The sequence below is a fragment of the Nesoenas mayeri genome, assembly GCF_963082525.1.
Source record: "Nesoenas mayeri genome assembly, chromosome: 17".
In the NCBI taxonomy this organism is placed as follows: Eukaryota; Metazoa; Chordata; class Aves; order Columbiformes; family Columbidae; genus Nesoenas; species Nesoenas mayeri.
The window spans coordinates 10,667,891-10,692,576 of record NC_137565.1 but is presented as its reverse complement, the minus strand read 5'-3'; the positions used below and the strand labels follow the sequence as shown (position 1 = coordinate 10,692,576).

Sequence of the window (24,686 nt, the reverse complement as noted above, 5' to 3'; positions counted from 1 at the left end):
GCTCAAAGCCATGCTTGTCCTAGACCATGGAGCAGGAATGCCTGTCCCCTCCCCAGGGCTGCATTAGCTCAACCGTCCTGCGATGCCTTTTGCTGTCTCTGCTCTTCTCTTTGTTTGTTTGCCCCCAGGGTGACACAGGGGTCCCCATCCTGCACCAGTGCTGCTGCAAGGCTGGATGAGCTGCTGCTGTGTGGATCTGGAGGCAGATCTGCAGGAAATCAATGATGCCATGAGAAAGCAAGGTACCACATGCCTGTCCTTCAAGCTTCCAGCACCAGAGGTGGCATCTTTGCAGCGTGATGGCTCAAGGCTATTTTTTTGTTCTCTTTCTGGCATAGGCTATTGCTGGGAGATGCTGTATTGAAGCTTTGCTGACATGTGAAGCCCTGTGATGAATTCCTTTGGAGCATGCTGTGCTGTTTACCTGTGAGACATCAGCTTCTCCTGGATGAGGTGGGCTGTGGGGCAGAGCCGTGGGGTGGGCTGTGGAGCAGAGCTGCCCTCCAGCCCTGTGCTCAGAGACTGTCCAGGCAGAGACAGGGCCATTTCAACAGCCTCAGCCCCACATCCCATCTTATCTGTGTTTCTGAGAACCTGGGGCTGCCAGGGCTGGGTTGTGCAGTGGGAGGGAGCAGCCACCTCTGTTTTGGGGTTGGGGAAGCTCTCCTGTTTTCTGGCTACAGCACCAGTGGATTGCTTCTTGCTATCTAGAGCAGCACCATCTTTAGGGCAACGTCCCACATGGTTCTTTGGGGAAAGAAATTGGAGATTGATCGAAGTACCTGATCCAGAGTCAAACTGCTGGCTTTGTCTTGTCATGCGTCCCAAGGATCGCTTGAAAAGGGCAAAATAGAGCTGCTGCCCTTCCCCCAGCAAAGGGCTGGGAATGCAGGAGCTGTGCTGAGCTCCTTGGCTTGGTTTGGCTCTGGAGAAGCTGCTGTAACCCTGACGTTTCATGCAGACTTAGACAAATTATTGCAAAATAGCCCTGTCTTATCTTCTGGCAGGCCCTGTCTCCCTGACGGTGTAGCCAGCTCAGCGGGCTAATGAAGCAATTGTTCTACACAATGGATTTAGCCATCAGCCATCATCTCCAGCTGAGCTTGATCTATAATGCCTGTTTGCAGGCATGGGAAGTGTTCAGCGCTCCCAGGAGCGGGTGGTGTGTGAAGTCGGGATTTATTAGCCATCTGGCATGCTGCTGGGCCGTTTGTTATTGAGGATCTTGCAGGAAGAACTTCTGATGCCGCAGTGAGCTCCGTGCTGTTTGGAGAGTAAAGCTAATTTCTGGGAGCTCGTGGTGGGGAGTCCTGGCTTCTCAGGTGCCTAAAAACAGTGAGTTTGGACCACTGCCTGCTTCTAAAAACAGTGAGTTTGGACCACTGCCTGCCTGCTGTGATGTTCCTATTGAATGGGAGAGGAGAGATTTATTGCTCTGGTCCAGGTATCCATGGAGAAGTGTGACCTGCTTCTTCCTAGGCTGAGCATGCCAGGATGCTGTTGGAGGGGCTTCTGGTTTTGTTTCTTAAGCCTGACCTCTTCCTCATGCATTTGGCGATGCCCCGTGATGCGGTGAGCAGGAACTGCAGGGAACATGCTGTCTCTCACCATAGTTGACCTGTGGAGCAAGAATCTGGCCCTGGAGCATCTCCTGCCCTTTGCAGGGCTTATGTTCAGGCGCTGAGCTGGGCAGCTCCAGAAAATGAAATGCAAATGAAATGGAAAGCTGAGGGGCGAGGGGGCTGCTGACTTCTTTGCTGCTGAACTCTGCTGCCTGCAGGAGAATTGCGTTCTGGCTGTTGCTTGTGTTCTTCTCCCCGGTTAGCCTGGGGAATGCACTGGCAAGATAAAGGCACGCAATTTCCTTGGCTTGCACTGAGATCTTATTATGCATTTCCATAAAGCGAAAATGGAGGAGGGAGCAGCCCAAGCCTTCTGGAGCCAAGTAGTACAGCTCGATAACCCTGCCAGGCCTCGGGGAAGCGGCGCTGCCCTTCAGCAGGTGAGGTGCAGTGAGGAAGGGTCACCCAGCCGCTTGGAAGCAGGGGCTGAGGACTTGGAGCCAAGGGTGCTGCTTTTGTTCTGCCTCCTGGACCACGCGTACGGCTGAAGAGCAAGAGCTGTGGATGCAGATGGGTTGGTGGGGAGATGGGGTTGGATGTCAGGGTCTAGCAGATGAACAGAGAGCAGGGCGCTCCCAAGCTGCGAGGTTGTTTGCAGAGAGCCTGGGAGATGGCTGGGTGAGGTTATTATTCTTCCTGGGGTAGGGACCAACTCAGCACTCTCTTCTCACCCATCCCTGTTTTGCACAGTCCCAGCTGCCCCTGATCCTGCAGCTTTCAGCCCAGCCATGTCCTGTTCACGGTCCCCGTCACATCTCCCGGTCCTGAGAGCTGCTCTGGGGCTGTAGGACCCTCTGAAATCACCCGTAAAGTGCTGTAACCCCAGGCAGGACCTGGTTTCCCAACTGGAACTGAGGGTCCTGCTACCAGTTCCAACAAGAGCAGTTTTCCATGTCAAAGGGCTCATTGCTGGCCACAGTTTTGCTGCTTCTTAACACGGTGGTAAGGAAAGGAGCTTTAAATATGGGTAGCTAAAGAAAAAGCTCCTCTGAAGACTTGGACTTTGCAGGAATAAGTGCCTGCACTGTTAGGGTTGCTTTTAAAACCTCTAACCACTGTGTTCTTCAGCAGCTTAAGCTGTGTGTGTAATAATCACCTGAAATGGAATTTGGCTATTACGATAACCAGAAAGCACAAGGTTGGAATGAATGAGAGGAGCAAGGGGGCTGGTTCCCAATGGTGCTGAGCCATCCCCCACATCACAGTGAGACCCCGTCCCAGGGGACTGGACTGGCAGGAGGTTTGGGCTCAGCTAACAAGCAGTGGTTGAGTGGGTGATTAGTGTTTTACAGCCGCCTGCCCACGGTCTTATTATGGGGTTAGTCATTGTGAATGTCAGCGTGATCAGAAGTTATCACCACTGCCCAGAAATCGTTAGTGCTTGCCATGCCAAGAGGGTGAGCCCATGGCTTTTGTTGGCCTGCTTTTGGACATATGGGTACATGGGGAGCAGGTTTCATGTATAGGGATGGTCCCTATGGAGCTCACTGAGGTGTGCAGGCTGTGTTGTGCTGGCTAATGGCCATGCTTCATGGTGTGCAAATGAGCAGTCGCTGCTGGATGGATGTTTGTGGGAAGCAAGGGTGGCACAGGTCAGTGCAGAGGAGCTGGTGTATGCCACAGGTGCTGGGTAATAGGAGACAGAGAGAACAAACGATGCTATGGCTGCTGTCAGCCTGTGATGGGAACCCAGGGGTGGTTTCAGGAGATGTCGGAGTCCCCCAACCACTCCACTTTGTCCCAGGGAGTAGGTGGTGGGCGCTGGAGCTGCATCTTTGCCCTCAGGTGCAGCGCTGTGTCCTGACACACTGTTGGCTGGAAGGAGGGTACCTGGTGACCTCTGTGTCGTGTTTGACAGGAGGTGGAAATGAAGGAGGCCCTCTCCCCCGTCTGCTGGGAAAGGTGCATGGATAGCTCCATTCTCCATTGCTCTGGCTGGCTGGGATCTGAGCTGCCCCGGGGCTGCTGCTCTGTCCTGTCCTGCCAGGGCTCCCAGGTGAGACACAACCACCCGTGTCCAGTGGTACCTGCTGCTGCTGGGTCCTGGCCCCTCCTTGTGCCTGGTGACAAGGAGCTGTGGATGAAGGAGGCCGGTGAGGCTGCTGTAGAGCCAGGAAACCTCCTGTGCTTTCAGGGAACGGTGCTGTCTGGAAACTGCCTCCCGCACTGGAGAAGCCTGTGTTCGTGACGGAAACATGCTTTAATAGATAAATAGCTTTTGTTGGCTTGTTCAATATATAATTCATGTCCTTATGCATGTTGGGGTGCATAAAGCCAGAGCTGAATGGTTTATTCGTCAGTGGCGCTCGGTTCCCTCGTGCCATGCCCTGTCCCTTCCCTCCTGTGGCACGTCACCGCAAGATGGAATCAAGGTGGGGGGAGCATGTTGGCTTTGCTGTCTGGTGCCCGTCTCCGTCTGCATTGTGCTGGGAGATCAGACAGGACGAGAGGCTGGAGATGTGTTTGCTCCCCTGCCAGACCCGGGGGGAGCAGGCAGACCCTTCCCCAGGCACATCCCTGGCAGCAGCCCCTCTCCTCCGCTCTAATCCCATTCAGACCCTGTCCTCCACTCCTCCCCAGCGAGGCTGCAGGCGCGAGAGACCGGCTATTTGTGTTGGGGCTGAATAGATTAGCTCTGGCCCCCGGGAGCAGCTCTCTCAGCTTGCACTCGAGATAAGCGAGGCCATGTCCTCCTGGCTCTCGGACTCCTCGGCAGCTGGCGGAGCTGTGATTAGCCTCAATTTATGCAGGCTGTTAAACAAACACCTGCAAGGTTCAGGGACAGAGAAGCCAAGTCATTTTTGCAAGCAAATAGTCATGTTGCATTAAACTGAGAACACTGTCCTTTTTTTTTTCGTGGTGCCTCTTAGACCTCCGAGACATCTGAATGAGGCAGAGAGATGCTGCGAGCCGGGGTGACTCTAATATCGTGTGATACTCTTGCAGTGCTGGGCTGATTGCTGTGGGCACAAGCACGGCCGTGACTTCTGGGGTTGCCGCTATAGCTGACAATTTCTAAACTTGTTCTGCTCTTATTGCTTTCTCGACTGTTTGCAATTCTCTGTAGCTCACCCCTAATCTCCTGCAATAGACCCGCTGTTATTGCCGGCAGAATGATGGGTCGCGTTGCGGGGGCACCATGATGTTGAGATCTATCGGAGTGTTAATAAAAGGGCTTAATGTGGAGAAAAGGAAATCCTGCTCCTCCAGAGACCTCGCTGAAGAATGTAGTGTAATTAACCTCAGAGGCGATTGCTTACAGCGGTGTTGTGTGCCAGCAAAGAGCCCAAAAATAGTCTCCATCCAAGTGTAGCTGAAAGGCGGGTGGCTTTCCCCCTTGGAAAGCCTGGTCAGACTGCAGCTGAGGACTAGGACAGAACAAATCTGAATTAGCATTGCCCATCCAGAGGTTTCAGTCCATTGCAAGGACATTGTCACATGTGGATGCGTGTGTTTTCAGGCCGGGGATCCCCAGCCCTGGAGCACAGAGGGATGGGGCTGCTCTGGGAACGGCAGCGCCCTGGCGGTGGAGCTGCCTCCTCTGCCGCCTCGCGCTGGGGTGGACGCTTGTGCCTGGGGGTGGATGGATCCCTTCCTCCCTGGGCATCTCCTCCTGCTCCTCAGGGAATCCTGCCAGTGAAAGGGAGAGACGGGGCAAGCTCAGCTACTCTCCCTTCTGCCTTGTGTTTTGCTGCAGCGAGCAGGATCCAGCCCTGTGCCTGCCGATGCCTTGGAAAGCCTGTTTGCAGCGCGCTTGTTCCTGGGCTGCGGAGCTGCTCCATGGGAGGAAAGACTTCAAACAGCAATTAGCTAACGTACCATTTCCAAAGAAACAGCTCTTGTCGTGCTGGACAATGGGCTGCAGGAGGCAAACAGGTTAAAAGCTCTAATTCTGGTAAGATATATTTAGGTGGGTGCTTTTTTCTTTCAAAGGCAGGTAGGTTAGAAAGGCTGTGACTCTTTAAATAGAATTATCTTTCCTTAACCAGCTAGGAGCTGCATTAGGAGCAGGGGCTGTTTCTTCCCACCCAGCCAGGACAGACGCCCTGGTGCTGCTGACAGACAAACGCAGCTGAGCTTTCTTCCCAGGGCACCTGGTGTACCTGCAAACCTGCCTTCACGTTAGTAGCAGAGGGGCTGAAATAAGAGTCTGTTTTCCCTTGACAGCTACCAAATAAAGAAATTATCTGCTGCTGCTTGTCTGTTATATTTTCTATTAGCTGAAGTGTAGCAGCGTAAAAGATAATTTAATGCAGCACAATGCAAAACTCATTACTAAGCCAGAACTGTGTTCTGCTGCTGCTATCCCTCGATGCCTGAATGTCCCCGGTCCCCTCTTACAGCCCAGAGCTGCCACAGGTTTTCCCATGAGCATTAATGCTGGCCAGGCCTGGGGGGACAGGGTGACTCGAGGTCCCGAATGTCCCTGGAGGGAGGCAGTTCTGTGAGCTGGGTTAAATCTGGCTGCCAGGCCTCTGCATCATTTCTCTCTGGCAACCAGTGCTATGACCTGAGGGAATGTCAGGAAGATGTGCCAGGGGAGGTTTAGGTTGGACATTAGGAAAAGGTTTTTCACCCAGAGGGTGGTGGACACTGGAACAGGCTCCCCAGGGAGGTGTCACCACCCCAAGCTTGACAGTGTTCAAGAAGAGATGGGACAATGTGCTCAGACACATGGTGTGAACTGCAGGGTTGTCCTGTCCAGGGACAGGAGTTGGACTCTGATCTTTGTGGGTCACTTCCAACTAAGGACGTTCTATGATTCTGTGACCATCAGGAGCATCCTTGGGCTGCGTGTCCCTTGGGATGTGAGGCTGAATCCCATCCCTGGCCCTTCAGGAGGTCTCTCTAGTCCCTCACACCCTGCAGCAGCATCCTGCCATGTTGCTGTAACCTCCTCACACACACCAGGAGCTCCCTTGTCACTTTGGCCGAGCCCTCTCCACCCCTCGCTGGGATGAGCATCTTGCAGCTGTGCGGGGAGCAGCGGTCCCTCATTCCCTGCCTGTCCTGCCATGCAGCAGAGCCCAACCTGACCGCCCTGCTCATTCAGTTTGTTTTGGTTCACTTTACAGTCGAGGATGAAGTCGCAGATATTTCTGTGTGGTGATAGGATCACACCAGCCAGCTCTCTTTTATTAAGATCCCAGGCGGTGGAGGTGCCCGATTACCTTATCTCGGCTCTGCAGATGTGCGTTACCCCCTTCTCTCGCCAGAGCGGGAGGAAGCAGCTGAAATGCTGCTGCTCAGCCCAGTCTCTAGTAAATGCTACAACCCCTTCTCTAGCCCATAAATAAGAGGAGGTTGGATCTTAAAACAAGGCATGAACACAGCATCGCCCACACGTCCGTGGCTCTCAGGGCCTTGTAGAAGCTGTCTGATGCAAAGGGGAATGTCACCTGCTAGACAAGTGAGTGCCAGAGCACATGTCCCTGGCCTGAGTGGCCATAGTGAGCAGCACATGTAGAAATAGAGGTGGAAAGTGGAAGGGGAAACTGGGAATCAACAGCACTTCATCCAGTATGGAGCATGGAACATGTAGAAATAGTGAAGGGAAGTGAAAAGGTGTGATGAGAAACTTAAGCAGAATTTCTAACATGGAGGAGGAGGAACTGAGTTTTAGGGTATGAAAATAAAAGGCGGGGAGACGGGGAGAGACGAAGCTCTTAGTGATGCTATTGGAATTGGAAAAGCGGAGCATGTGGTGGTGTCATCTGTGGAGAAGGGATGATGCCTTCAGCCCGTGTGATGGCGAAGGTGTGTGGATGTGTCTTGGTCCCTGCGTAGCCGGGGTCCAGCAGCAGCGTTTGGGCAGCGTGGGGCAGGTCCCTGTGACTGGAGAGGAGCAGGAGCTGCTCTCTGATCACACGCTGCTCAGTGTGAGCCCTGAGCAGTGCGGCCGGCGAGCGGCTCTCCAAGCTGGGCTTAGCTGGGAATCTCTCAGTGAAGGATTTGTGGGGGGTTCTATAATGATCAGCCTTACAGGAATGGGTCTCATTAAAGCACAGAGGCAGCTTAGCTTGCAGCTGCCTCAAGCTGTGTTGCAGAAGACGATATTGTTGCTGTTTAGAAATTTATATTTACTTTTCCTTGGTCAGGAAGTCTTTAGCTCTGCCTCATTGCCCTCTGGGACAGAATCAGGGCAGGCTCTGTGTTTTTCCACATCCCCTCTCCCTGACCAGGCTGAGCTGTCGTACCAGCTTCTAAAGCTGTTTTGGGGCTGTCTGCTGATATTTCAGCACCCTGGCCCCGAGGAACACCCTGGCCCCGAGGAACCCCCTGGCCCCAGCTGCCCACAGCACCAGGGCTCTTTGAGATCCAGATGAAGATGAACCTGCACCTAATTGCTTTTAAAAGTCCCTGTTGCTATGACAACTTGCCAAGCGTGATGCACTTGAGCGCTGTCTCTCCGCTCCCAGGACTTGCATCGCCACCAGAAAGCTCTGTGTGTACCTCTGTACGTACATGTGCTTTATTCCAGCTTTCACAGGTGGTTTATAATCCCTTGGAGCTCAAGCAGAATCTCTCCTGAGCTGGTGAAGGGTTTACTTAAAAGGTCTGATGATAAGGTGAAGGAGAGGCCACCAGCCGCTCACCCCGCTGCCGAGCACTTTGATAGCTAAATTTAGCCCCTTGAGTCACTACTGAGTCAGCAAATCGGGGGCAGGAAATCCTCATTTCTCTTTTCTTCCATTTGTTGTGTTTGGGTTTTTTTGTTGTTTTTTTTTCAGCAGCCGTGCACCCAAGCCAGGCTCCAGGTTGGCTTGGTTTCTGTCCTAATCCAGCACGTTACCTGCCCACATCATTTTCCCATGGAGCATCTTGAGCCTGTCCAGGAGAAGCAAGAGCTCCTTCCTCTGGCACCTGCTGTGATGCAGGTGAGCAGCATCGTTCCCCACCGCTGGCGGGCTGAGGCGCACAAAGCTCTGTCTGGTTAGGGCTGTCTCTTGCTGGGTAAGCGCTGGTCGGCGCTGGGGGCAGGTGGAGCATCCCTGGAGCTGCTCGGAAACATGGTAATGAATGAAGCTCCATCCAGATGCTTTTCTCCCAAAGCGTGGTGTGTGAGACTGCTGCAGCACGGCTGGTAGCGCTAGAAGAGCTCTGAAAACCCCATGTGAGTGTTAAAATAAGCAAAATGAGCAGATCCAGATTTGCTGGACATCTAGAGCTGCTCTGTGCGATGTCCAAGTCTCCACCAGGGTGGCCTGTCCCGTGCTATGTGTGCAACCATCCAGGACTTCCCAGGGCTCCGAGGTCCCCAGGAGGCTGCGATGGAGCAGGATCGGTCAGATAAATGGAGACTTTCTCCAGGATGCAGCAGGCTGCCCAGACTGCTTCTCCCAGCCCCCAGAAAGTAAATCAGTGGCTCGCTGGACAGTGAAGGGCACCATGAGTGATGGGTGCTCCTCGCTGTGTTCTGGGTGTTTGCACGGTGACGATGGATGCTGCGCTGTGGGGCTGCCACTCTCGCTGCCATTTATTTTTTATTGCTCACAGTAAGCAAAGGATGAAAAAATCAGACTAACGGCCAAGGAGACAGCATCCGCTTGACTTCTTTTGCCCATGGCAGGAGCAATTAATCTATCTAAGGCATTGCAGTGGAGCAAGACAACAAGGTTACACAGCCCAAAGCCTGTGTGCTCCAGCAGCTGAGGGTGATGCTGGACCAGCAGCCACAAGGGGTGTTCCCCTCCCTGCCCAGCCTTTGATCTGCTGCTGGGATGGGTGGGAAGTCATTCCTGATCAGGAGCTGGTTGAACTCAGGTTGGCAGAGCAGCAGGAGCCCTGCTGTGACTAATGAGGCTCTGTGATGCCTGAGACCTGCACTGATAAACCTCCCAGAGATGGAGCAGCTTCCTCTGCTATGGGATGTTGTCTGCTCCTCGTATCTAACAGGATTTCTCCTCTGAGCGCTGCTTAAGCCTCCTCTGTAGCGTAACAAACTGCTGAGGTCTGACGCTGCTGATGACAGTGTAAAGTGACTGTTATTGACCTCAGCTCTGAGGTTGGAGTGGGGCAGCGGTGTGCAGGAGGGTCTGCAGGAGGGTGCTGGATGTCTGAGTTGCAAAGGGCACGGCTGTCACCTTCAGGGCAGGTGTTGGAGGAGAACAGAGCCAGCTCTGCCATCATTTGGCTGTGGCTGTTTGCAGCCAAAGATAATGAGTAGCTTGGAAAGACGTTTTTTGTTGGTAGCTGGTGATGCCTGTTTGCTAAACATTGCTGCATGTGAAAAGGAGCAAGGTTTTGGCCTTCCTACTGGGGAGCATGACCTTCTGTCCCTCGGAGGTGTGTCTGGGTGTCGGGGTGTCTGAGCGATGACATCCTGGGTAAGATTTGAGAAGCCACAAAGAGTGGGCAAAGCAGTGCAGACCGTGTTGAGGGGATGGGTGTCTGCATCTCCTCTGTTATTTATTATGCCGTAAAACCCAAGGTAACGTACATCAATAAATGCTGCAAAGGGTTTCACGCGTGTTAGCCGTGTGTATGTGATGGAGCAGATGCTCTTTCAAGGCAAGGGGCTGGTGTGATGGATGGGCAGCCTCCAGCCGCCCACGCCTTCGCTGGGCTGTGACACGGAGCTGTGACATGAAGCTGCTGGCCAACACCATCCCCGTGGCAGGGCTGGGTGCCCAGAGGAGCTGAGGCTCCTGTGGTTGGTTTTCCTAGGAAACGAGAGTTGTGCCATCGCGGTCTGTGTGTTTGTGTTTATCTGGCGGCTCCTGAGCTCCTTGGATGGTCTGAGCTGCGTGTGACAGCAGAGCTGTCGCTGATGCTGCACAGGACGTGTTCCTACTACAGATGTTTCTGCACATCCTGCCAAACCTGCAGCCAGGTGGGAGAGGGTGATGATGAGCATCACCATGGAGGGACAAGCCAGCACACACACGCACCCCCCCGGGACACACGGAATGAGTCCTACACACGTGTGGTCCAGCCATGGGTGAAAGCTTTAGCAGGTGGTAACAACTTAGATGTCAAACTTGGGTGAACCAGGAGACATAAATCCTGGTATTTGGGATTAGTGCAGGTGATTTGTTCTGAAGACAGTCAAATCCCTTTCCTGTAGGTGTCTGCTTGTCAGAGATGTTCCTCGTCTCCAGGAGAGTTCCTCCAGATGAACAGGTCCAGCCCTCTCTGGGGAGATGTGTGTTGCTAATCACCAGGTTTGGGGGATTTTTTCCCTAACACGGCTGGGTGATTGCTTCCTCCTTCTCCTCTCTTTTGTCTTTCTGCAACATCACGGGGTTGGGAAGGACCATCTGCTGATATGATTAATGGCCCTTTTCTGAAAAAGCAACAGAGACAAATGTCGTCCTGAATGTGGAGAAGAGAAATGGAGAAACAGGCTGGCTAATTTTCAGCCATTATTTTGGAACCCAAACTCCTTCCCAGTATCAATTTAGCTATTATTTAAAAAACTAATTAATCTTCACTCAGGCAGCTCCAAGGGACCTGTGTTTAGATAATTAACAGCCCCTGGATTATGAAAAGTCTTGCTTTCAGATCCTATCACAGTGCTTGCCTTCAAGAACACTCCTGCTATTGTCCTGCTCACCAACTCCTTTCATCAATCCATCTTTTTTGACAATTAAGAGCAAATAATTAGCCATGATGGATTTTGCTTGCTTTCTTGCAGCTCAGTTCCATTTTTTGGTCTTTAAATGTTCTTCAATTGGGCAAATTTTTTTGCGTGTGTTTTTGCAGCTAATTGCAGCCAAGCAGGGCAAGTCATTGCTATGACCAGGAGGATCTGGAGAAAGGTTTTATTTGGCTTAGTGAGAAGCTGGGCCATAAGGTATGAGAAATGAGATCCTAGAAGAATAGGGGATGGTGGGTGTATATAAATATATACATACATATATATATACACATACATACATATATACATACATACATATATACATTTATATATATATATATATATTTCCCCCTCTCCAGTATTGCACAATGCAATGTGAAGTTACCCCGGGTATTGCTGTCCCAGGGCTGGGCTGACCTCCCTCCCCAGGGAGGCTCATCCTGGCCTTTTAGCTCCTTAAGCATTAGTGATTTCTTAAATATAGGCTTGACTTGCAAGCTTAATGTTTGTGGGTGTGTAAAGCAGCCAACATTACCCTCTCTTAACATGACTTTGAGCTGTGTTTCCTGGGTCCCAAGCTATTGATGAATTGAAGTTCTTGTGAAACCTGATGGTGTCCCTGTGCCAGCATGGGGTGGTTTCCACCCAAACCTCCACATCTTGGGGTCAGTTCATTGAAGGAAGCAAAGAGGATCTTAGATCCTCCCATCCCATGGTGGCTATGAGCAGGTGGGAGGTGGATGTGGCCATGGCCACCCACATTTGAGGTCTCCAGAGCTGATGGACATCTGGAAGAGTCCTGCAAGCCTGGCTGTGCTCACCCATCACTAGCACTGTTGCTGTGGCCAAATCCTGGCTTGGGTAGGCTTTAGTGCATGTTTTGCCTTCCAAAGCAGGGTTTATATGTGTGTTCTGTTCTCCTGTGCTGGCTGGCAGGGTTTGCCCATCCATGTATGTCCAGCGTGGTTGGATGCGAGGCGACAGGAAACCTCCACCCAGAGCAGAGCCCATGACACCCACCCTGTGCCAGGGGGAATTCTGTAGTTTGTATCAATCTTGGCTCAGTTTTGGAGGGGAGAAAGGTGAGGAGGAGAGAAAATGCTTCTATGGCTTTAAACAGTTAGGCGTGGATTCAGGCTCAAGCAGAAGGAAATACTTCCTGATGAGCTGCTTACTTTTCCAAACAGATGATGTTTGTGTCCGGTAAATCTCTGCAGGCAGAACTTGGTCTGGCAGTTTGACTTCTAATTAAATATTTACCAAGATGGCACCTTGCCCTGCCTCAAGAAAGATCGTCCTTTCACCTCCGCATGGCTCTTGCCTCTTTTACAATGCTGCGGTTTAAAAGGAGCTGTTTAAAGCCTCAGCTCCGGTAAATGGAGAAAAGCAATTCTCCCTCCACCTTTCCAATCTCTCTCTGTTTTTCTCCCTCTGTGAATAAAGTTTGCCAGAGGCGTTGGAGCTCCGGCTTCTTGGAAAGCAAAGGGCTCTGGCAGGAGGTCTGGAAATCCCCCTGTCAGGTAGGATGCTATTGCCTTTCAACGCCGATCAAAGAGAGCAGCGATGCTGATGGAAATGTCACCCCGGGAACCTGCGAGCGCTGGGGGAGAGACGGAGAGGGCGGCTACATGGGGTCATGTCACCCCAAGGTGGCTGTTTGGGATGGATGCATCATCCAGAGAGTTGTGGTTTCGGGGAAAAGGGGTTTTGGTTTGTGCTGGTTTTACCTGTGTGCTACAACGTGCTCTTTTGGGTGGAGTGAGCATCTTCAGGGGAAGGGGGACAGAGGCTGTGCAGGGTGGGGAGGGCTGGACCCCCCCGTTGCCATGGGGACCTGCCTGCAGATGCTCATCGCCGTAGCTCCTGTGGTCCCCCCCATTTCCCATCCATCTGGCCAGACCGAGCTCCTGCGTAATTCTGCCCTGGAGCCCATGGCCTGGCTGACACCACCTGCCAACTGAGGGCTTTCCCTCATCCTCCTGCTTCTCGGGGCTCCTTCACATAGATCAAAATCAAAATTGGTGGCTGCAGAGCCCCTGCAGCCCCCTGTCCCCCTGCATTTATCCTGCGTCCTCTCCATGCAGTCCTGCTGCATCTCCCTCGCCCTGCTTCCCGCTCTGGCCAGGCTTTATCTGCTTCCAATTAAATAAGTGCAGATAGTGGGTTTAATAAGACCCTGCCTACGAAAGATTACTAACGATTTCATTTCCAACGTGTCGTGAATTATGAGGCAGCCTGCAAAACAAAGCTGAGTGGGGACAGGCTTGGCAGCTAATTACTGTCCCCCACGTCCCCCATGCTGCTTCTGCTGCCGGCCGGGCCCCTAATTGCTCCCTGTGCCTGATTGCATTTTGCTGGTGGTTGTGGTTCGGCTGTTGCCGCTTCTCTCTCTGCCCCTCCCGCCCCTTCTTCAAGTTTATTAATGAAAACCTTATCTGTCTGTGCAGATAATGCCAGAAATAATTAGTACTCAGTGAGGTCTGTCAGGCTTCTCTGCTCTCCCACCCTTCTGCCCTGATCTCCTTCCTACTTGTGGTTTCCCTAGTGCTTGGTTAGTGCTGGGGATGGGTTTTTTTAGGGGGGAGTTAGACCTTTCTCACCCTTTCAGCCCCCCTGGCTGCCCCGGGCTTGGGGCTGTGCTGGGCAGTCTCTTCTGAAGGGGATGTGGGGAGAAGGGGACCAGCTGCATCCATGATCTCTATTGAAATACTCAGATTTTCTTTGCTCAGAGCAAACCTGGTGCATGTGGGGAGCTGCAGACAGGTACACTGGATGGGTTTGGTCTCACAGGAAAGCAAAGGACAGCCCCATTTCCCCATTTTTGTATTGGGGGCCTGTCCCCACTCTTTTTGTTTTATTGCATTTATATTCGTCATTTCTTGGCTTAAATCTTTCAGCCTGATAAAGGACGACAGCGTTTCTCAAGTGCCTGGGATGGCATAAATAATTCCAGTGCTGAGAGAGAGATTTACAGTGATATAAATGTCAGGAGAGAGCCCAGTTTGTATTAATGGCCTTATTAGTTATGTTGCTGTAAAATACTGATACTCCAGTTGTTAAGCAGCCATGGTTTTGCTCTGCAGCATTAATTCAATAAATTGGGCCTTTTTGATATAAATCTTAGAATCTGTTGAACCCCATTAGAAAATCCTTCATGATATGTCAGAGATCTCCAAAGGGCTTTGACTGAGAGAGACCTGGGAATCAAAAAGCTGTTTGGGGTGCACATGGGGGGCAGAGATGGCAAGATGGTCCTGGAGGAGAGGAACGGGAGGGAAGGTGGGTGCTCGGCAGGGGTGGTGGAACTGCGTCTAGAAGGAGAAGATGCCCATGGTGCTGCTCTCATGCCCTCCCCTGCGGTGTCACTGTCACCGCCTTTGCTTCGCCGCTGTCACCTCCTTTAGCACATGAGTCTGGAGGTGAGCTGGGAGATCTCCGCATCTGACCCATGGGACTTGAGGTGTCTGTCCTGACCCCCTCCCAGCTTTGTAAGGGGTGCCAGTGCTGTCCTTGTCACATCTGTCCCCATCACATCTGTCCCTTCACCTTATGCTGGAGCTGCTGCTCCTGCTGCGGCTCTTTTGCAACTCTGCAAACTTTCCATCAGCAATCTGCCAAATGCACAAGGAGGGAGGGAGGAAGGGCAGGGGGAAAGTACCACAATAATTGAAAATAAATGATGCATTATAAGAAATAAATGTTCTGGTGCAGCCAGCTTGCTGCAGCTGATTATTTATTTTTCTTCCTGGGAGTTGGAGGTGCCCGGGAAAGCGGGGGTTGGAAGTAAAGAAATAGCATCCCTGTGCAAGTGGGGCTGCAAGGTTTGGGGAGCACCCTGCACCACACAGTGACAGCATTTCCAGATGGGAGCCAGAAAGGCGGCTGTTCTGAGCCAGGCTGGAGGTCCATGGGCTCAGTGCCCCGCTGTGGTATGTAAGGACGGTACAAGAGCATCACCAGGAGCCTCCAGAGCCTCTTCTCTGCTTGCCACCAGTTGCATTTGAGGATGTCCCAGGTGTGACATGGTGTGCCTCTATTTAATGGTCATTCTCGGGCTATTCATGCACCTCTCCTGAGCCTCCCGTCCAAGCATCAGCTCTGTGCCACCCATAACCCATTCACTCCAGGGTCAGCCATGCTTTTCCTTGGTGGGCACTTGGGTTGGCCAACAGTGACCAGAGCTCTGCTGCTCCCCTGTGTGGTAATACATGTAAAGCAAACAGACCCTCTGCCTGAGGTGGGTTTTGTTTGAAATGTTCCTCAGGTGAGGATTAACTCCTGGCTCTGCTATTTATTATGGGAAGAGCCTGTGTTTGCCTGGGAGATGTTGGATTTAACCAGGAACATGAAGCTTTCTCCAGACTTGGATCCCCCACATCACTGGCTGACCGTGTCACTGTACTTATGCCCAATAAGACTTATCCTGGATTATTATTTAGCTGCTAATTAATCTTGAGAGTGATGTAAAGGCTTTTAACTGCTGTTTGAAGATTGAGTGGATGATTTCTGTTCTTGTCAAAGAGAGAGGGATTTGGAGGTAAGATCCCAGCTCTGAATGACAATATGGTGCTCCTCATGGGCAGCTGGGACCAGCTCCTGCCTCTCTTTTCTTCCAACACTTGCAAGGCACCTGTGTGACAAATCCCCTTGGAAACCGGGAACAAATGGTACTTGGGAGGGACACCAGCTGATATGACATCCAGGTGGGGACTGCAGTCTCTCTGCAGGGTCTGTGACATTTGGAGTTGACAGTCTGGCCCTTTTCTTCTCCCATGAGTGTTTTTCCCCCAATACATCTTCTTCACTTCCAGACTCATCCCAGTGCTGAGCGGCAGCTCAGGCGTCTCATTAATCACCACTGATGGTGGCCAGGCAGTGTCTGGGGGAGCCGTGATGCCGAGATCCCGACCACTGGTGCTTCCCCAGCCAGGGGTGTTTTGCAGACGAGCGGTGCTGCTCCCCAAAAACACCAGCCGAAAACTGGGAAGAAACTACATCCCTCTCAGGGTTGAAGTCCACGAAGATGCTCTCTCTCCATGCTGGCCTCCTGTTCCTGCCCACAGGACATGCAGTTTATTATGGATAGCCCTTGCAAACCTGCATCTTTTTAAAATAACCCTTTTTCCTTTTCTGTGCTTGCTGGGGTCACGGGCGGCTCCGTGGAGGGCTGGTGGGTTTGTCTGCTGCTGCATTGATTTGGCAAAGCTGGGGATGAAAGCCTGGCAGCCTCCAGCTGAGACTGGAGAGGATTTTTAGGCTTGAGCTTTCCCCAATTCTGTCCATCACAAAGCGAACAAACACCATCAGCCAGGAGCAGCTTGAAGCCAGAGATGGTTGAGCATCGATCGCTGGCTGCTGGGCGAGACCTGACCAAACCCCCACCAGTGTCAGGAGGTAACTCCATCCCTCCCGGCTGCCGAACGCTGGGCTGGGAAGAAAAACCAGCCTGCTGAGAAAGCAATCGTTTGACATCGGGACATTAGACTTCAGATACCCAACGCCGCCGGTAACAAACCTGGTGGACCTCAGCACATTTCGGTTTTAATCTGACATGGGTTTGTGATGCTCTGAAGTTGGAATCGTCCATCAGTGCCCGGGGAGGTTAAACTCCTCTCCCTCTACTCTGCTGCTCCCCCCGCCAACGCTTTATCTCTCCAGAAGCTGAATTCAAGTACAATTCACTTTGTTATTAATTTCTTTTACACAGAGGCTTTTTAGAGTGCTTGGGAACCGGGGCTCGTGTCACGGAGACACTTTACAGCCCAGCAGCTGTAACACTTAAGTGCTGTTTAAATAGCCAGCTCATCTAAAAGTAATAGGCAAAGAGCTGGGAGCTTGCCAGAGCCTCAGAGTGTGTGTGCTCACGTGAACAGGCCTGTGGAGATGGTTTTGGGGAGCAGAGCTTCTTCCCCAGCAATTGCCTCCCCCGGGAGCCCCTGCACAGCATGGGAGCCACGAGGCCACGTCCTGAGCTGGAGAACGTTCAGTGGAGGGGCCAGAACCCTGTGAGCCCCTGGATGGGGATGCTGAGGATACTTTGAGGTGTCACTGTCACCCCCTGGCCCATCCTGCCCTGGCACGTGGTGGCTCTGGGGAAATGGATGCTCTGAGACCCTTCACGTGGGTCTTATTTGCTTTTGAGCTGGTAACTAAATTACATTCTTCCCAAATGTACTAAATGAGAGGTTTAATCAAACCCAGCCAGCCAGCACTGATGAGCTTGGCGGCAGAGAAAAATATCACATTTTTTGTTTGTCTCCCCCTACCCTCCCTGGGAGATGTCCCGCTCTCTCGGGGGCTCAGTGGCACCAGAGTGCACCACGTTAGCCAGAACACCACGCTATATGTGGCCACTGTGATGGGACTGGTGCCAGGATCTGGTTTTATGGCATCTCCAGGTCTGAACAGTGTGGTAGGGAAGCTGAGCACCTCCCAGGCTGGAAGCAGCTGAGGGCATGCGTGGGGATAAAGCCACTGGGCTTCGCTCTGAATTAGGGGGCAAAGCAGTTGAGCTGGTCTATGTGACTGCGGGATGCTGCAGCTGGGAACCAAGGGCAGACTCTGCATTTTCCCTGCGCATCGGAGCCCTCGGAAGGCACCGGATCCCAGCGCAGGGCCAGCTGCTCCCGGAGATGCGGCTCGGCTGCCGCCTTTCTCCAGATGGCTTTTCTCAACCCAGGCTCTTCCAGAAATAGCGTGTGCGCTACGAGCAGCCGGCGATGCAAATAGCTCGCCTCCCGAAACGGAGGAGGCAGCGCTGTCGGAGCATCATCCCCCATGTGCCTTCCGTCCTCCTGAGCACCTCAGTGCCAGCTCCAGTGTGCAGAAACCCTCCACTTGCCCCGGGACACCCCTGCTGGCTGGGGAACTGCGATGTACCTGCGTCTGCTGTGTCCTGGACCAGGGGATCCACAGCTTTGCCGCCGGAGCTGATCCGCAGCTCGCTCAGCCACGTGTGTCACACGTCCCCCCAGGGAAGGGTGGCTGGTGGCTTCCAGGGGCAGGGCAGGTGGCCCAGGGGACACAGCACATGTCCCCGCTGCCGTAGTGGCCAGGAACCGCTGTCCCCAGCTGCAGGACTCTGCCTCATGTCCCTTCTTATACATTTATTGTGCCAGCATAGACGAGCAGAATGCATTTTTTTTTTCTGTAGGTTTAACTGATTTATTAATACTCTGTAATGCCAGTAATGGCTCGTCTATAAATCTGCTCTTAAGAATTTATAGGGCAAATATTCCAGTGTGATATTAAAGACACAATTCATAAGAGCCCGTAAGCACCAGCCCGGCGGCTTCAGCAGAAGGAGACGGTTATCCCGGGGGAGGGAGCGGCTTGGAGCCTCAAAAATCTTTGGGAAGCAAGTTATTTTAGGGACTGTCCCCTCCAGCCAGAGGTGCCTGTGGCCTCTTGCTCCGTGCTGTGCGGGCACCGAGCCCAGGGTGGGTGTCAGCATCATCCAGGTGCCCAAGTGCTGCTCCTGGGCCCCCCCCAGCACCCTCCCCAGGGACGCCGCAATCTGCCATCGCCTCGTCCCCAGCCCAGGGTGACAGTATTTACCGCTGAAGTGCGCCGAGTGTAATTGCTAATCAGATACAGGCAATCAATTCATCCCGCCGCCGCCTCGGAGACGGGCCGCCTCTCCCTGCTGAAGGTGACTCCTGCAGGAATTCAGATTTAAAAATAAAAGCGATAATCATCAGAAGTTCATTAAATTAGCATCAGGCTCATTTGCACTCGGCGGGGGGATGAGGCGGAGGGTGCGGGTCCCTGTCCCCTCGCCGGGGCTCTGCCTGTCACCCCAGCCTCTCCTCGGTCGCAAGGTGTCTGCAGGAGATGCTCCAGCGGGATGAGGCTCCAAGCAGTTGCCCTCCCTGATTTACTCCTCCCGTCCCGGTGATGCTGCAGTCATGAGTCAACAGTGCAGTATATTTAAATGCAAAACACCATTATCCTTCATTAAAAGCTCTGCCATCGCCCAGACTGTGCAGAAAAGAGTTATTACGCCATTATACTCCCGGTGCCGTGCAGCTTCCTCGACCCTCTGACAGCCGTGAGGATGCACATCGGCTGTGCCGGTGCCCGTTGTGGGACCGGGGCTGTGCTGGGGCTGTGTGAAGTGGCTGCAATGCGATTTTTCCCTTGGTGGTGGCCTCCAAGTAGAGAGGGGGGGCTCAGAGGAGGCGGGGCAGGGGATGCAGGGTGTCACAGCACAGCGGGGATGCTCTGGCATGGCAGGGATGGGCCCCGCGAGCGCTGGGGTGCTCGAGGATGGCATAAGCCCTGGAGCACTGGAGCAGTTCTGTTCCCAAAGAGGGAAGAGCACAACAGAGCCCAGGAGTCATTTCTGGGAAGGGTTTTGGGACCAAGCGCAGGCAGGAAAGCGATGCCTGGGATGGGGTCCCCCAGCTGCCCCAGAACCCCCCAGGGACATGGGGCAGCTGCAAAGCAATCACCCCACAGCATCACCCGCTGCTCTGCACCCCCAGTTCTAGGGGGGTCATGGTTGCTCTCCAAGAGCCCGCTGCCCTGCAGGATCCAGCCCCCGTGCTCCTCATAAGATCCAAGTAAGAGCAGAGCTGGTGTTTCGTGAACCTCTCGGCGATTCCCCGTCAGCAAGATTTGCAGACAGTATTTCCCTGTCGGTGGAGGAAAGCGAGTGAGGCAGAACCGCTTTTGTAGTAGCAGGGTGTTGATTCACAGCTCGTAATTTAATTAAGAGAGAGACGAGATCAAAAGGGGGACTGTATTAAAAAATAAATCAGGTAGAGGGAGTGGAGTTCCTTCCTTTAATTACGGCATGGATTTGTAACGGAGAGAGACGCCATCCATCACAGAGGAAAGAAAAGGTGTCAAGTGGAGAGAAACCTTCCCGGGTTAATTACCGCTGGGGGAGGAGGAGATTATCGGCTGGTGTCAGAAAGCCGATACCTGCCTGTGCTGCTCCGGGTGGCACGAAACCCCTTCGAGGGTGGACGCGGTGGTGCTGGAGGTGCCTGGTGGGTGCAGCTGGGGAGATGTTTGCGATGCTGTGCGATGGTGGGGAGGGCAGGTGGGGGTTTTTGGGAGCAAACACCCCAGGCAAGGGCAGGGAGCACACGGCCAGGTCTGGGCACAACCGTGGTGGCCCTGCTTTTGGGGGCCACGGGCTGTGCCATCAGTAGCACCGGTGGGGACCGGGGCAGGGCTGGCAGCAGCCTGATTTGGGGAATAATTAATTCTCTTTTGATCATCTGCTGTGTAAATTGTCAGTGGCCAGGAGTTAATCATGCATATGAAATGAATCGTTCTCTTGCCTTAATGAGTGCTGAATCGTGACCAGCATCTGTTTACTCCTGACACTTTCATCTTCTTGACAGTCTGAACAATTAATTGTTTCCAATAATCTCCTTTTTATTCTATTTAAAAAAAATATATCCAAGAGCAAGCAACCTTCCACTCCACACTCCTACTGCTGCCGTCACCTCCCTAATCTTTGTTTTGTCAGTCTTAGGCATGGATTTGTTTTGCAGGAGTGATGTGAAGGCTCCGCAGGTGCTCATCTAGCCCAGGGAGGGGCAAACTCCTCTCTCCCAGGGAGAATGATGCTGGTTGCAGGACAGCCTTCCTCGCTGGCCGGCTTTCAGGCCGGGCTTTTCATAGTTAATAACAAACAACAACTGTTTGAACACGGGAACGTTTCCGCCTGCCATTCACCTGGAGCAAACCGCAATTAATCCACTGTTTGCATTGCCAATGTGACGTTGTAATTGGATTAATTAGAGAGGAGCTCGTGGCTGCTCTGGGGCGCTGGGATCCATGGTGCCGATGCCGAACCGGCATCACCGGGAGCTGCCGGGGTTCCATGGTGGCTGATGGAAACGACCTGCCCGCTAATTGGAGTTTATGAGGCATGGCCTGGTTAACGGGCACTTGTAAGACAGACAGACGGACAGGCGCCCTCACTGGAGTCTGTCCCCCACTTGGGTTTGTGCTTTGGGAATGGATCCTGCGCCGCTGCCTGGGGTCTGTGCCATCGATTCGGCTCCCTGGCTGACCATAAAAATATATATATATATATATACACATATGGGTAGGTATTAAAAAGAGCTTTTTGGTGTAGGTATTTAAAAAAGGTTTTCGGAAATTCTGTGCCATCTGGCTGGAGGAAAGGTGGGGGGTGTGCGCATGGGGTACCCCTAGGCACAAGGGCCATGCCCACAGGCTGTGGTAGGATGCCAGCCCTGCTCTTCCTGAGCTCATGTGGGTCTAACCTGGCACAGCTGGAAACCAGGGGCCACAGGGGATTTATTGTAATTGCCTAAATCAACTAAAAAACCCACAATGCCCTTAGGAAAGCTGACAGGTCCCCATGGGCTGCTGGTGCCAAATGGCAACCTGCAGCTCTTCTGAAACCCTCTGAGCTGTTCTCACCGGAGCAAATCCTAAAGCTGTTGTCAGCTAACTAAATCAGGAAAAATACCAACCCCAAACTGCTGAGAACAGGCCCTGCACCCTAAACCACATGGGACATCCCTGCTAACGGGACCCAGGACCTGGCTGCAGCCACCGGCCCCGCTCGGGATGCTCTGATGGTGAGGCCAGAGAGCATGACCCCAGCCTTTAGGTACTTTATTCCTTCCTTTACCCGAAAAGAAGAGCAAAATCCCACCAGTTCCTCCACTCGCCAGAAAAATGAGTTTAGTTTTGGCTTGTTTTGGTTTTTTTTCCAAGATGAATCGACCTCCTCAGGGGGCAGCCGGGACGATCGGTGGCTTTGGCGATGTGCGGGATGCAGCGTTCAGACCTGAAGAGATGCGGCTTGCAAACCAGCTCGAAAGGTAACGGTGAGGTCAGCGAGATTTGGGGCTCCTGGACACGTCCCTTGTCACATCAGTTCCCACGGCGTACTCAGCTGTAATTTAGCCCAGTTTAATTGGCACTTAAATTAGCCACAAACGGAACAGCGCTGCAGCTGTGGCTGAGTTCGAACATATATAAAATTACAGCACAGTAAAACATTTTCACATTTCATTAGTGCGTCTTAATGGGAAATGTCTGCCCCCCAAACTCTCCGTTTGTTCTCCGGAGCAGTTCACGCACGAGCAGTCGTGCTGCCCATTATTGCTGCAAAATGCTCCAGATGTTTAGCAGGGGAAGAACTGCTCTGTGGAGATAGGATGGGGAGCCTAAAATTTAGGGGTCTGAGTGCTTTCCCGAGGCACCTGTGAGTGTTTGGTGGGACGGAGCGAAGCAGGGAGCACCCTGAGAGCCCCATTCCCGGGATGGCGCTGCCTGTGCCCCCCAGCTTTACCAAAGCTCGGGCTTTCTCACAAGCAGGGTAACACCTCTCATCCAAATCATGGAACTTTTTCAGTCAAAGCAGCTTTTCAGCAGAAGCCTATTTAACGCTTAGGCTGGTGCCCTCAAGTGCTTTATTTGACAGTATTTTTGTTCCTCTCTGTTACAAGTAATAGTCTGTAAAAGCCGGAACGCGGCACTTTGTTCCCTCCTGCTTCTCTCCCCCGCGGCGCGGGCAGAACAGGGCTCCTCCATCCACGGCTGCCGCTACCACTGAGAAATAACCCAGAGGAGGGGAAAAGAATAAAGCCAGACTAAAAAATACATCAATGAGAAGTGGCTGCATGGAGTCAAATTGCTCATCTCATCAGCGTACCCTGGGCAGGTCGGGTTCAGTAACTTCGGGTTCATGGGCAGCTCTGTCTTTCTCAGGCAGCATCTTCCCTGTTCCCAGCAGGCTCAGGACGAGGGGCTCATGGTGCGAAATGGGTTTTGAGGTCTGAGCCCAAACTGAAGAGGTGGGGATTGTACCTCATCCCCCCAGCGAGGGATTTTGCTGCATTTGCTCCTGGGCTGGCATGTTGGGCCCTGCCTCTCCTGCCCAGACACGTGCGGCTCTGTCCCCCGTGTCCCCCTCTGTCCCCTCCGCCAGCTGCGTTTGACCTTTCGGCAGCGGCACTTGGAGAGCAGCAGCGGCTGCGCAGCTCTGCCGCGCGGTCCCCGGGGGCCGGCTCGCCACCACGGCCACTGCGCCTCGGAGGGGAAAAATTACATTTTCATCTCCATCCCTCCATCTTCCTGTCCGCTCTGGAGCTTTTTTTAGAGCCCAAAGGAAGAAAAGGCCACGGTCTGACTTTCCTCCCCCCGCTCTGCTCCTGCCCTTTCATTCCCCTCTTTCCAGCAGCTGCAAATGGCTTTGCCTGCGAACGCTCACACTTATCCATCCCTACGCCTTTTCATCTGACGTTGCCTAAATACGGGGGCTGGGCGGCTCTGGTAGGTGACCAGGGAGGAAAAAGCACTTTTGTTAGGCAGGTGAGCTGCAGAGCCTCCTCCTGTGCATGGAGAAGCCAGCTGCCCCCGCAGCTGTAGCAGAAAGCTGGGGTGGGGGACGCCTGGTCCTGCTACCATGGGTGGCTCTGGGGACAGGGACGTGGGGGCTCAGCAGGTCCTGGATGTCCTTCTGGAGATGAGGGAGACATGTCTTGGGACTCTGCCAGGCTGCTGGGGTCTGGCCAGGTATGTCCTGCGGCCTGGGGGTGACACCCTGCGCTGATGGAGGGGACATGGGCACCCTCATTGTCTCAAATCACAGGAGTGCAGCTGCATCTCCCCAACATCAGCTCCCTCCCTCCTCCTCCCACCATCCCAGGGTGCATCACATCCAGCATCCCAAAGCTTTTGAGCCAGGTGCTGATGGGTGGCCCTGTCTGGAGATGGATGCACCCCGGTGCCCACGGCCTTGGTGCTCTGCGAGGAAACTGCAGCTCCGCTTTCCAGCCTTTCCCTTATTTATTGCCCAGTGACGGAAAGGACAGAGCGGCTACTGCCACTGTCCCCCATCCCAGGGGCCATAACAGCCTTGCAGGAGCCCCGGGGCTGTGTATGCTCTCACATTTCCCATGGGTGAAATAGCTGTTCCATGGGCAGAGAAAGGAAGGACAGAAAAAAGACACCTTTGGCAAGTGCCTTGTCCTTTGCTGCACATTGTCCCCTGGCCGTCACCAAGCCCCCACCCCACAGCCTGCTTGGTGCCACCTTTCTTGGGAAAACCAGCTCAGATCCAGCCCCACCGAGCATCTCCCAGCCCCCCCACCCAGGCAGCCCTATGGCCAGACCATCTCTGCACCCATCTGCATCTGCTGCAGCATCCGAAACAAAGCCGTGCACCACCTTGCGGGTTCACATCTCAGTTGCAAATGTGATTTTAAGCAAGAAGCCCTTTGCCTTTCCTCCACCTCCTCCTCCCTGGCCGAAGCAGGAAGACGTTGCAGCAGGCAGCAGCAATGGAGAACCCCTCTCCTGCCAGGCAGGGCTGGCTTCATCAAGGGAATAATTGGTAGGTGCTTCTGAAGTGCCATGAATAGAGGGCACTTGTAGCCTTTGTTTATTGACTCTTGAGTGATAATGAATACTTCCAAAGATAATTATTGATTTTCTGCATTTGCAGTAAACCTGTTTGACTGGGGAGTGGGTGGAGCGGCACC

At 53.2% G+C, this 24,686-nt stretch overlaps 1 protein-coding gene across 4 annotated transcripts in view; it reads left to right on the top strand.

The window, feature by feature from the left end:
• Positions 1 to 212: 212 nt before the first annotated feature.
• Positions 213 to 24,686, top strand: part of SRRM4 (serine/arginine repetitive matrix 4) — a gene marked incomplete at both ends in the record, with an annotated part of 67,506 nt that continues 43,032 nt past the window's right edge. For 2 of the 4 annotated variants that reach the window (XM_080355314.1, XM_080355313.1), the window contains 2 exons: positions 6,940 to 7,032; positions 21,913 to 22,019. In XM_080355314.1, coding sequence (XP_080211440.1) covers positions 6,946 to 7,032; positions 21,913 to 22,019 — 194 coding nt within the window. Of the gene's footprint in view, positions 243 to 338; positions 427 to 5,270; positions 5,518 to 6,939; positions 7,033 to 21,912; positions 22,020 to 24,686 lie in introns of those variants that run through there. The other 2 variants (XM_080355316.1, XM_080355317.1) reach the window with 2 other exon arrangements.